This window comes from Eptatretus burgeri, chromosome 2 (genome assembly GCF_056783735.1).
Source record: "Eptatretus burgeri isolate ZD-2024b chromosome 2, Ebu_testis_v1, whole genome shotgun sequence".
Lineage (NCBI taxonomy): Eukaryota > Metazoa > Chordata > Myxini > Myxiniformes > Myxinidae > Eptatretus > Eptatretus burgeri.
The window spans coordinates 61,831,851-61,844,350 of NC_140962.1; the positions used below are offsets into that span (position 1 = coordinate 61,831,851).

The following is a 12,500-nucleotide window of genomic DNA, read 5'->3' on the forward strand; positions in this document are numbered from 1 at the left end:
TAATCCATAACAATTTTTATTATGACAGAGTGATCTAAAAGCTTCAAACACATCAGCTAACAATAAAACATCTGTTTTTAGATATAAATCGTGATATTCTCCAAGGTTCTTTATCTTAAATATTTTCCATATTTCTTGTGCGTGTTTATATTCCTTATCACTTATCTCTTCTTCATAAAGGTTATTATAGAAACTTTCTTTTGAAGGAATTTGTGTTTCTTTAAATCTCATAAATGAATCCATATAATCATAAGGATAAATTCCCTTACTTGTAAGAATTTTCTCTTTACTTTGAATTTCATTCCTTGTTTAAATTTCCTCTCTCGTAAGAATTCCTTCTTTAATCAGAATTTCATCTTTAATCTGAATTTCCTCTTTAGTTCGAATTTTCTTTATAATTAGAATTTCATCTTCAGTTAGAATTTCTTCATTAATTAGAGTTTCCTCTTTACTTTGAATTCTCTCTTTAATCTGAATTTCCTCTTGAGTGAGAATTTCCTCTTTTGGAAAGAATGAATTAAGATTTGGAAAAGAGTCCGTGGAGCTTAGATTTGATGCGAGGTAGGCTAGTGGTGTTCCCATAAACTTGTAAGAATCTAAAAACCTAATACGAGTTATAGGTTTTGTGAATATCATTTTTGAAAATGAAATATACTTTTGACTTGTGTTTGTTATGGCAGAAATATTCCCTGGTGTTTTTGAAAGTTCATTTATAAATAGATGTGTATCATAGTTGGCGCTGTTGTGAAGAAAGACTGGAATAAAAGAAGGTAATTTATAATTAATATTACAACAGGAATGAGCGGGACCTCTATATTTACCAGTAAGATGACAATGGTCTCTAACTTTAGACTCCTTAATTTCCCCCTCACAAATATGACAGATATTGTTCATTCTAAATTCTAATTTTTCTTCTTTGGTTAATTTCATCGGTTCATTTGTTTCTTTCATTAATTTAGTGAGTCTTATACAATCCTTTTCTAATCGTTTTACAAACTCTTGTGAAGCATTTTTTCCACGATAATGTTCAAGTTTGTTATACTTTTCTCCAACAGATGATTTGATATAATAACAAAAACCACAAGGAATATGTTTTTGATATTTATTTGTATATGGTTCTTTTGGATTAGGAGAAGCAGTATTTATCTTTTTAAGGATACATTCAAAATCAGCGTATATCACAAATGGGTGCATGATAGATTTATTATAATCTTCAAAATAAATCTTTTCACCAGGTTTAGGCATTGTAATTACAGCTGATTTATGATTACTACAATATTTTGAATGTTGTTCTAATCGTTCTTTTGTATGAAATGAATTAAGACATCGCTTACAAGGATATATTTTGTTTGCTGTTCTGAATACCTGAGAAGAGATTAATCTTGATAAATTATTGATGTATGTGTAATGTGAATTCTTTCCAACACTAAAATATAAAAGGTCAATGTGTGTTTCTTCATTTTTATAGTTGTTTGAAATTTTTAATATTTGAACTTTGTTTGTATCCGTTAATCCATATACATTAATAGAAAGATTATTCTTTTTCTCAAATTTAGGAATATCTGTTAATGGCATTGGGAATTTAAAATCTTTAATGTCCAAGGTATTCTCATATTTCATATATTGTTTTACTCTTTCTGAATTACATTTTGGTGGATGTAAGTGAGCAAGAACAGACCAGAGAAAACATTTATTATCATTGTTCTTAATATTAACAACTGCCTTCTTTAGTTTTATTTCTTTTGGTAATTCAATATAAGAAGAAGCTTTAAGAGGGTTTGATTTTAGAATGTGTATATCTAAAAAGATGATTTTTTTAAATATTGAATCCACTTCCTACCACTGTATTATCAACATCCTCCTCTTGTCTTGATAGTTCTTCATAAACCCCACTATTCAAAAAATCTTGAAATGATGTTATAAAATGAAGATCTGTTCTCATATAAGGAGTTTGTTCTTCATCTTGTCTTTTCATATTCATTTTCACTCCCATATAAAACTTTAAAGTTTTCATTTCTTTTAATGTCTTTTTAATAAAATTTTCAACATCGGGTTTCACTATTTCAATTGATTCAGCTATTGATGATGGACCGGGTTCTCCAAATTGAAAAATCCTTATTTTTATATGCCCTTTAAATGCCTCATCAGTGTTAATATAATAGTCTCCCTTTACTTTAAACTCATTTTTCTTGTGTTTTTGTGATTGAAGATGTTGATTATAACTACTCTTCAAAACATCCTTTGAACAGATATCACAATGTTTTCTTTCCAACTCAAGAGGAGATATTTGATGAAATAGATTAAATGTGTGTTTGTTGGTTCGGAGGTGTTTTCTATAATGTTTATATTCGTGATTACAAACATCGCAGTACGTTGTATTCACCATATTTATAGAATAAAACTTTGCTTAAACTAAAATTTTCTTGATGAAAATTTCGTTTAATTTATAGGTGAATCTGTGCTTAAAAACATTTTATCCTCCAACTTTTTCACTTAATAAATACAATGTTTCAAGACACAAAAGACAAGTTTCAATCAATCTCTTCATCTGTTAAAGATACTGAGAAATATGTCAAGGATGTAAAATTGAACAAAGATAAATATAACAACTATTGGATAAAAACTATTATGGTAAATAATATGAGTTCTTCAATTTCCTTCAGTGGAAGGGCTTTTAGTATACCTGGTAGAACATCAATTAAAGTATCTCTAACAAGTTTCTCCTCTCCTTCTAGTAATATATTCAAAACTAGAAAAAGCAATGAAACAAGAAAAAGTATCAAATAACAAAAACCTTATGGATGAAGCTTTAGAAAGAAAAGATAAGACCATCTGTAATATGCAAGGAGAAATTTGTATTTTTTTCAACAACCCTAAAGATGTAAATCTTGATGAAATAAAGGATGTTAATATATCAGGTGAAATGACATTTCGTTCAATAGTAGTTAACGATAATTTTAAAATTACCTTTAATATAAAAAATGTTGTCGTTGAATCTGATAATGAAAAAAAGTATATCGATATCGATGGTAATATACAACTGAAAGTATAGATGAATTTCAGTTTAAGTAAAGTTTTACTTTATAAATATGCTAGACTTTCCTGATTCTCCATATGACAAATTTGAGAATTGTCCTGCGTGTGAAAGACGGGGATTAAACACAGAGTCAAAAGCCTATAAACAATGTATATTCTGTGATTATCTTCTAATTAATGATAATAAAAAATATAAAAAGGAAAATAATTCTTTTAGATTTACACCAAAAATGAATTACTTTACAAGATTGATTAGAGAAATGAATGTAAAGTATGAGGATGATAACACACCTTTCCTTACAAGGGAAGAAACTGAACGTATAAGAGAAATGTTCAAAGGATTGTTGTTGTATATTATTCATGGATGTAATTTTCAGGGAAATATCAACACAAGATATTGTATAAATAAAATAATGGATTATCTTGAAATTAAACCTGAACTTAGGATAAAATATAGAGTTTCTAAAAAAGCCAATAATAAATTAAATAATCTGTTTTTCAAATATATAAATGAATGATTTTTTACCTATTTGGGAAAATAAGATAAAATTTAACAACCATAAAAATCTCCCAAATTCATTAAGATGTCTCATAGTTGGTTCAAGTGGATGTGGAAAAACCTGCTTACTTTTAAAAATGCTCCTCACTCCCAACTTTTTAGATTATGATAATTTAATAATTTTCACAAAGTCGAGTTTTCAACCAGAGTATCAACTACTCTCACAAGGTTTTAATGCTGGTCTTCAAAAGAAGATATAATAGGTTTATTTAAACGTCAAAAAACCTAAATGATTATAACATTGAAGATATAATTCAACTATTTTGTGATACACAGAGATGTAAAAAGAAATCAAATCTTATAACTTGTATTCTTAGTGATAATACGGATGATATACCGTCTCCCCAAGATTTGGATAAATCAAAAAGAACCTCGTTATCTTTGATGATTGTGTTAATGAGAGAAACCAAACGGTAATGGACAGCTACTACACAAGAGGGAGACATTCTTCTTGTAATTGTATTTATCTTAGTCAATCGTACTTTCAACTTCCTCGTCGTTCCATCAGAAACAATGCTAATACTTTTATTTTATTCAAGTTAAATTCAATAGATATCAATAATTTTTGGAGAGATAATTGTTCTACATTATGTAGTAAAAAGAAATTTGAGGATTATATGAAGCACACGACTGAAAAATATAAATATATTGTTGTGAAACAAGATGAGATATTAAGGGATATATTTTTTGTTTTATAAACAATTACATATATAAATGACAACTATTATTATAAATCTTGTGGGTAAATCTGCTTCTGGAAAAAACTTTCATAAATCAAGGTTCTTGTGTAGTACAAATGAGAATATTGTAAATTTACTTAAAAACACCCCGTGATACGCATTGTATCAACAACAACTAGAGCAATAAGACCTGGAGAAGTAAAAGGTGAAGATTATCACTATATTTCAGTGGAGGAACATATGCGATTGAGGAATGAAGGACAAATATTTGAGGAGGTTTCTCTTGGTACAACAAAATATTCACATTGTAAGAGTGAGTTAAAGAAACTAAAATCTGGTGGTGTTGGGATATTAGAAACTAATCCAGAAGGAACGAGACAAATTATTAAATATCTGAGCGGAGTGAAGATTTTATCATTCGGTTTTGATGTTGATGAAGAAACTCAACACAAACGTATGAAAAGCAGATATGCAAGGATTAGTGAAGAAGAAATTACAACTCGCATTAATGTTAATAAAGAATTTGATGAAATATTTAAAGAAAAGGATTTATTTGAACACATCTACTTGAATGATGAAGAAAAGGAAAATTTCCCTGTTGATCTTTACAATTCATTAAATGATATTTTACAATAAATAAATGGATACAAAAGAAAGAGCAAGAAGATTTAAGGAACATCAAGAGTTGGTTTCAAAAGTTGTAAAACAACAGGAAGACATAAAGAAGAAACGCAGACAGAAACTAACGGGCGAAGAAGCATTTGAAAAAAACAAGAGAAATTTTTTAAACCACTTTTAAAAACTTCCCAAGAAAAAATGAAAGATGTTTCCACAGTTCCCACAGTAGAATATACTCCTAGAAAGCTTCAAATGTTAAAAGATTTCAGTCAAATGACGGAGGAAGAATTAGAGCATTTAGGAGAATTAGAATATGATGATGAAGGTTTATTTCAACAACTGGAAGAGATTAATCAACCCCCTGATTATATTGTGAATGCTGTTCAAAACAATGAATATTCAGCGGATTCAAAAACCAAAGCAGGACTCATTCCAACAGAACAACCAGCAATATTTCATCTTGTTCAAGAAAAGGTATTGATATTTAATGATGAATTAAGGTTCTTAAGTTCTGCTCAACCCCCTGTTAAACTAACTCCGAGATTAATGTTTCTTCTCACAAAAGATGGAAGACAAGGTTCAACTGTGAGGGATGAATCAAAGTATATTGATAAACCATTGGATATGGAAAATAATGATGATAGAGTATATATCGATTTGCTGAACACTCTAAATTATAAGGTTATTCTTTCTGGTAAAAGTAGGAAGAATGAGAAGGAGAAACACATTATTCAGGCTTTAAGTATCCTTGGTTCAGGTATTAGTTTTCTTCCAAATGACCCATCGCAATTAGTTAATAGACTGTTATTGTTGTTCGGCAGTAAGAAGGCTGGAAATAACAATTGTTTTAATGAAGCATCAGCTATTTTAGACCAGTTGATGAACATGAAAATAATTAATAAATCTCAATATAAAGACATTTTATCTCATATTAAATAAGATGAGAAGCACAATCCTGAGTTTTAATTTCACAACAAGCGACCACACATCTTCATTCCCATACCCACTACAACTTGACACAACAAAAGAATATGAGGCATCTTTATTGTCCATGGAGACTTATAATACCTTATTTAATATAACCGAGAAAAATGACAAGTTTAGTTATAATCCGGGAAGTGGATACAAAACGATAACAGTCTCACCCGGAGCATACGAGATTTCTCAAATATCTTCCGAAATTGCTCGTCTTATGAAAGAACAGGGTGATGAACCAAAAATATTGTTATAAACATTCAAAAACATACTTCAAAATCAACGATTAAAGTTAAAAATAACTACAAGGTTGATTTCACAATTGATAATTCATTTAGAGAGTTATTAGGTTTCTCCTCAAAAAGATTGAAACTAATGGGACGTTTTACAGTGATAATGTCATTCAAATATCCTCAGGAATAAATTCGGTGTTAATTCACTGTGATTTGATTGATGGTGCTTATAATGATGGATTAAAAACAAATACAATATTTTCATTCAGCGCATACTCAACCCCAATTGGTTATAAATTCAATATGGAACCTAAAAATTTGGTTTATCTACCTGTGTCAGGAAAAACCATACACAGAGTAAATTTTAGGATAACCGACCAAGATAATCGTGTGATTTCTTTTAATGGAGAAGTTATATCCATCAGAATTCACCTACGTGAAGTTTTTCAATAAATAAATACGATGGTTATTGTGAGGAAGCACGAGTTGGGAAAATATAAAATAATTACAGGGGATGGGATGTTCCTTTCCCCATACTACAAGGGTGAAGGTATGTATCTTGGTAGAGGATACTATAAACCTAAGAGACAAAGGGGTGTTGGACATCAATTTAGAGGAGATGGGATAATTGATACTCTCATGGGTATTGGTTCAACTATTCTTAAACATAAAGACCTAATTGGTTCAACTGCTTCTGCTGTGGGAAATGTAGCAGGTGCTGTAAAGAGTATAAAAGATGCTCAGAAGGAATCTCATAAATTACAAGCAATAAAAGAAATTAAGAAAGGTAAAACTCAGTTGTCCCCCCAAGAACGACAGAAAATAATTCAAATACTTGGATCAGGGTTTCAAAAGTTTTAACATCTTTTTTCCTAAATAAATACAAGTATGGAAGCAATTGATAGTATCTATGATTTGGATGATACTATTATTATCTCAAACTCCACTAAAAAGAAGATTACTTCAAGGTAAATGCAATAACTGGAACAGACTGGAATACAAATGGTACAAAAAGTTTTGAAATAAATAATCAACAAACCTATTTGAATCTCTCCGAAAGTTTCTTGTTGTGTAAATTTAAATTCACTAAGGCTGGGAATAACACAAACGCTACACTTGTAAATGATTTCTTCTGGAAAATGTTTGATAGTGTGCGATTGTATATTGGAACACAAGAAGTTGAAGCGGTTGATTATGTCTCTGCTGTATCTGAAATGATGAAATTTACACTCTATACATTCAGTGATAGAATGGGAAAGGGGTCTGTCGAAGGTTTTATTCCTGATATGTCAACGGGAACAAACACAGACCCTGGATATATTCAAAGGAAAGGAATGTATAATGATGATACAAAAGCAGAAAATAGTTTTACTGTGGCAGTTCCTCTTAAAGGTATATTTGGATTTTGTGATTATGATAAAGTTCTGTATGGTCTTAAAATTAGATTTCAACTACAAAGGAATGATAATGAAAATAGATTGCTTTTTGGTGTTGGTAATGCTTTTGGTGATCAGAATAAATTTGTAATTGAGGAGATGAGTTGGTATATCAGTGAATATACTCCTAATCTTAAAACAGAAGAGATGTTGAATCGAAGACTTAACTCAAAGAAACCACTCAGTGTATCATACCTCAAAAGAAGATGTCAACACGTTAAACTCAATCAAACTACTTACACGTGGAATTTGGGTGTTCTGGAAGGAAAGCCACGATATCTGTGGATGATTTTTAAAAAGCCAGATGGTGATACTGCGACTGATAAGAATAATGCATTGAGTGATAATGCTAAGGTGAAACAACTTCGCGTTTCTCTAGATGGAACATTTTATCCACGAGATAGATTGGAAATTAATTGGGAAAAAATGATTTTGCTGAAGCATACAAGTCTTACCAAAAGGTGTGTGAAAGTAATGGAAATAAAGAACCTATTTTGGATATGACAGCATTTAAAAGTTTGTATACAATCTATACGTTTGACCTGAGCGCTCAAAAAGAAACTATAAAGTCTAATCGAGTGGATACTTCCCTCTACATTGAAAGAGGAGAGAGTGAAGAAGTTGATACATATTGTTTGCTTTTGGAAGAAACAGAATTGCAGATTAATACAGATAATGGTGTGATGATTAGTCTCACATAATTTTTTGTTAAATAAATGAGTGGCAAAGTACCAACTGGGGTATATGTTAATCAAATCAATCTTCATAAACTATCATCTTGTGTTCAAAATCAAAAGCCTTGTACGATTAACGTTAATACAATTCAGAGAAAAGGAGCAGTAAGAATTGATGTTTTGCTCACAAGAGAACAGGTTAAAATCTTGAATGACACTGGCTCACTTAAAATTAAAATGACAAAACCAATGTTGAAAAAATATTCAATAAGAGAGACGAGTGGAGGATTTCTCCCATTTCTAATTCCTTTATTTGCTGGTTTAAGTGCGGTTGGAGCATTGACGGGTGGTATTTCAACAGCGGTCAAAACTGCCAACGAAAGGAAGGCTCAACTCCAGGGTCAAAAAGAATTGGAAAGACATAACAAAGAGTTGGAGAAACAAATTAGTGGAAGTGGTGTAATTGTAGATTTTGCTGAAAAACTTGAAGGTCTGCCTGATAAAGCGAGATTGTTAGTTGGAGATATGCTTTCTTCTATAGCACAAGCAGGTGTAAAATTAACGAAAAGAGGTAATGGATTATATCTTTCTAATAAATAAATGAGCATTGATGAGTGGTTGAAAGAATTTGGAAAGAATACAACATCAAATTTACAACTTGTCAAATATTGTAAGAAATTAAAAATTCATAATGTGGTTATTTGTATGAGAGATGAATTAACAAATGTGCCGAAACATACAAAGAATATTATTATGAACTTAGAAGATAATGATGGGAACGGTTCTCATTGGGTTTGTATTTTTAATAGTCAAGACAAATATTATTTTGATAGTTTTGGTCTTCCACCACCTGTTGAAGTCATAAAATTCTTACAGAATGGTGTTTATCAAACATTTCAAGTCCAAGAATTAAATTCCAAGTGTTGTGGTCAATTATGTCTGTATGTGTTATTTCAACTCAACAAAAATAAAAATTTTTATGATATTATTTTTAATCTAATATAAATGACTTATGTTGGTAAAGATGGTTCTATCTTTGGTGTATCTCAAGAACTGGATATTGATTTATCAAATTATTATACAAAGGCACAGGCTGAACGACATAAATATAATATAAACAAAAATATTAACATGAAAAATGCTTATAAATTAAAAAATTATCCAAGCCCGACTGACGCGAATGACTTGGTGAGATTAAACGATTTATCACAATATATATACTTAAATAAAACGGCTGTGTATTCCAAAGATACAGAAGTGTTGATATTATCTCCAGGTCATACAGAATTCACAGTTCGAATTAAAATAAATTTTTATAAAGAAGGGCGTATCGTTTGTATGAGAATAGAACAATGGGGGTATGATATGAATGATTTAGGGTATAATTGGTCATTTAAAATTAACCTCGAAGACCTGGAACAATTAAATCAGTCTCGTAAGGAAGAATATTATCCACTTGGTATCGAGAATGAGTTTTGTGGAGCCACGATTAGTAAACAACAAATAAAATAATTTAATAAGGGTAAATATAATAATGGTTTTGCCCTTGTTTATCTCATGAAAACAGAAAAAACAGGATTATATATAATAAGTAAGGAAATACAAAATGATTTAACTATGGGAAGATGGGGAGGTGTTTCGTGCCATAATATTATTCTAACATATATTTCTAATACATAAATGACAGCAAGAAGGCTTCAAGAAAATTATCATTTCTGTGTCCAAGCATACCTTCAAGAAAAGGGTATTCGGTATTTTAATAAATATGTTCTACAACATAAGAATGAGGTATTTTCAATAACAGATTGGCATTATGCTGATGTTGATAAACCGACAACTTTAGATTTAATTAGAATGTTAAATAATGAAAAAATTATAAGGTTAAGAAAAGGTAAGGCTCTTTTAGAAATTCAAAAGAAATTTTATTGGTTTCCTGTTGTAAAAAAATTATTTTGGATACAGGAATAACAAGAAATCCTGATGAATATATGTATAATATTCTATGGGGTGTAAACGATTCAAGTATAGTAAGGGATGAGGAAGGAGTTGAAGAAGAGAGGGAAGAGGAGGAAAAGGAGAAGGAGGAGAGAGAGAAGGAGGAAAGAGAGAATAGAGAGAGGGAGAAGAAAGAGAAGGAGGAAAAAGAGAAGAGAGAGAGGGAGGAGAGGGAGAGGGAGGAAAGAGAGAGAATAAATAAATATTATAGTATGGAAACCAGTGAGATTCAAAAAAGAATAGAGGTATTACAGAAAATAACTCAACCCACCAGGAAGGAATACAAAGAATTAACAAGTCTATTTGCAATACTTTCAACAAAACTATTAGCATCGTCAAGCTATTCATTTTAATTCAAGTTTTTTCTTAAATAAATGGAGGAGAGAGTGAAGGCATTTCTAAGGATTCTTTATGTTTTAAAAATTAAGATTCAAATGTGCATGTTGGAAACTAAAAAGGTTTTTGCACTCTGCAGAAATTTTTCTCATAAATAAATGAGTTATTGTCTCAAATGTAAAAAGAAAACTAATACTAAAAATATTTCATATATTAAAAGTAAAAATAACAGGGTTATACAAAAAGGTATATGTTCGGTGTGTGGTTCAAAAAAAATCAATTTATCTCCAAACACAAACTCGGAGGAGATATACAAAAGTTTTTATCAGGAAGTAAATTTACAACTACTGGAATACCAGGGGAATTACATCTTCCAGGTTATTCTTTCTGTGGTCCAGGCACAAACTTAGATAAAAGATTAGATGAGGCAGACAATCCTAAATCCTGGAGTAAACCAATCAATAGAGTTGATGAAGTGTGCATGAGACACGATATTGATTATGGGAATACCACAACGTTGGAAGAAAAGCATGAAGCCGATAGAGAAATGTTGTATAATTTGTCTCTGATACAAAATCCAACCTTGAGAGAAAAGGTTGATAGGTTCATCGTGAAGAAGATGATTAGTGCTAAATTGAAACTTGGACTTGGAAATTCAAAAAACTTATAGGCTCTAATGATGCCATTAAGACTGAAGAGCAATTAGCTGATGAATTACATAAACCAATATTCACAAAGTTTCAGAGAAGGAAAGTTTATTCCAAGGAAGTTGATTATATCTGGTCTGCTGATTTGATTGAACTCAATAATGATAAGGGGTACAAGTATGCTTTAACCGTTATTGATTTGAGGAGTAGATATGCGTGGGTTGTCCCTTTAAAAAACAAAACAGGTAATACTCTTATGTTAGCTTTTCAACAGATATTTAATAAAAGTAAGAGAAAACCTAAGAAATTGTGGACTGATGAGGGTAGAGAGTTTTATAACAAGACATTTATGAATTTTCTAAAAAATAACAGTATTACATTATACAGTACCTTTAATGAAGGGAAGGCAGTTGTTGTTGAACGTTTTAATCGTACCTTAAAAGAGAGACTATATAAAAAATTCACACAACTCGGTTCACAACAATGGTTATCTTTTATTCAGGATATTGTGGATAAGTATAATGACACGATTCACACGTCAACGAATATGAAGCCATCAGAAACATTTACAAAATTAAAATATGAAAAAGAGATTAATGTCAGAAAACCTAAGTTCAAAGTTGGTGATATCGTAAGAATATATAGGTGGAAATCTCATTTTGAAAAGGGTTTTACTGAACGATGGACGAAAGAACTTTTTAAAATTGTTGATGTAATAGATACAGTTCCTTGGACTTATAAAATATATGATTTGGAAGGGGAAGAGATTTTAGGTTCATTTTATTCACAGGAATTACAAAAGACAAAACTAAGCAGATAATACACCTTTGTGGACACGAGAGGGACAAGTCCGAGGTGTATAACAGTATATAATGTGTGTCAAGGGGGACGTTCTTAGATCTGTGAACCCCAAACACAGAATCCTCAACTGAATAGTCAAGGCTTAACTTTTGTTTGTGTGTGTGTGTGTGCAATGGGAGCAATAGGTTGGCGCTTCACTCCCTCCTACTATACACCGTTGTGGACACTCGAGGGCCAAGTCCGAGGTGTATAACAGTATATAATGTGTGTCAAGGGGGACGTTCTTAGATCTGTGAACCCCAAACACAGAATCCTCAACTGAATAGTCAAGGCTTAACTTTTGTTTGTTGATGTGTATGTGTGTGTGTGTCCCAACCCTCACATTCAAAATCTCAACCCCAACCCTCACATTCAAAATCTCAACCCCAACTCAATCCTCGCCCAACACAATGTCTTTTTCAAAATGAGATTTCCACCTATATATATATATATTTTTTGTTTTTTTTTCTC

General features: G+C 30.9%; 1 protein-coding gene across 7 annotated transcripts in view; it reads right to left on the reverse strand.

Moving 5' to 3' along the window:
• The window catches only part of DICER1 (dicer 1, ribonuclease III), a 251,195-nt gene that overhangs the window by 41,435 nt on the left and 197,260 nt on the right, over positions 1 to 12,500 (reverse strand). The window contains exon 25 of one of the 7 annotated variants that reach the window (XM_085869506.1): positions 11,664 to 12,500. This exon is cut by the window's right edge and continues 1,169 nt beyond it. The exons of the other annotated variants lie outside the window; for them this stretch is intronic. Within the exon in view, the coding sequence (XP_085725632.1) occupies positions 12,467 to 12,500 (34 nt within the window). The 3' untranslated portion in view covers positions 11,664 to 12,466. Of the gene's footprint in view, positions 1 to 11,663 lie in introns of those variants that run through there. 7 annotated transcript variants of the gene reach the window in all.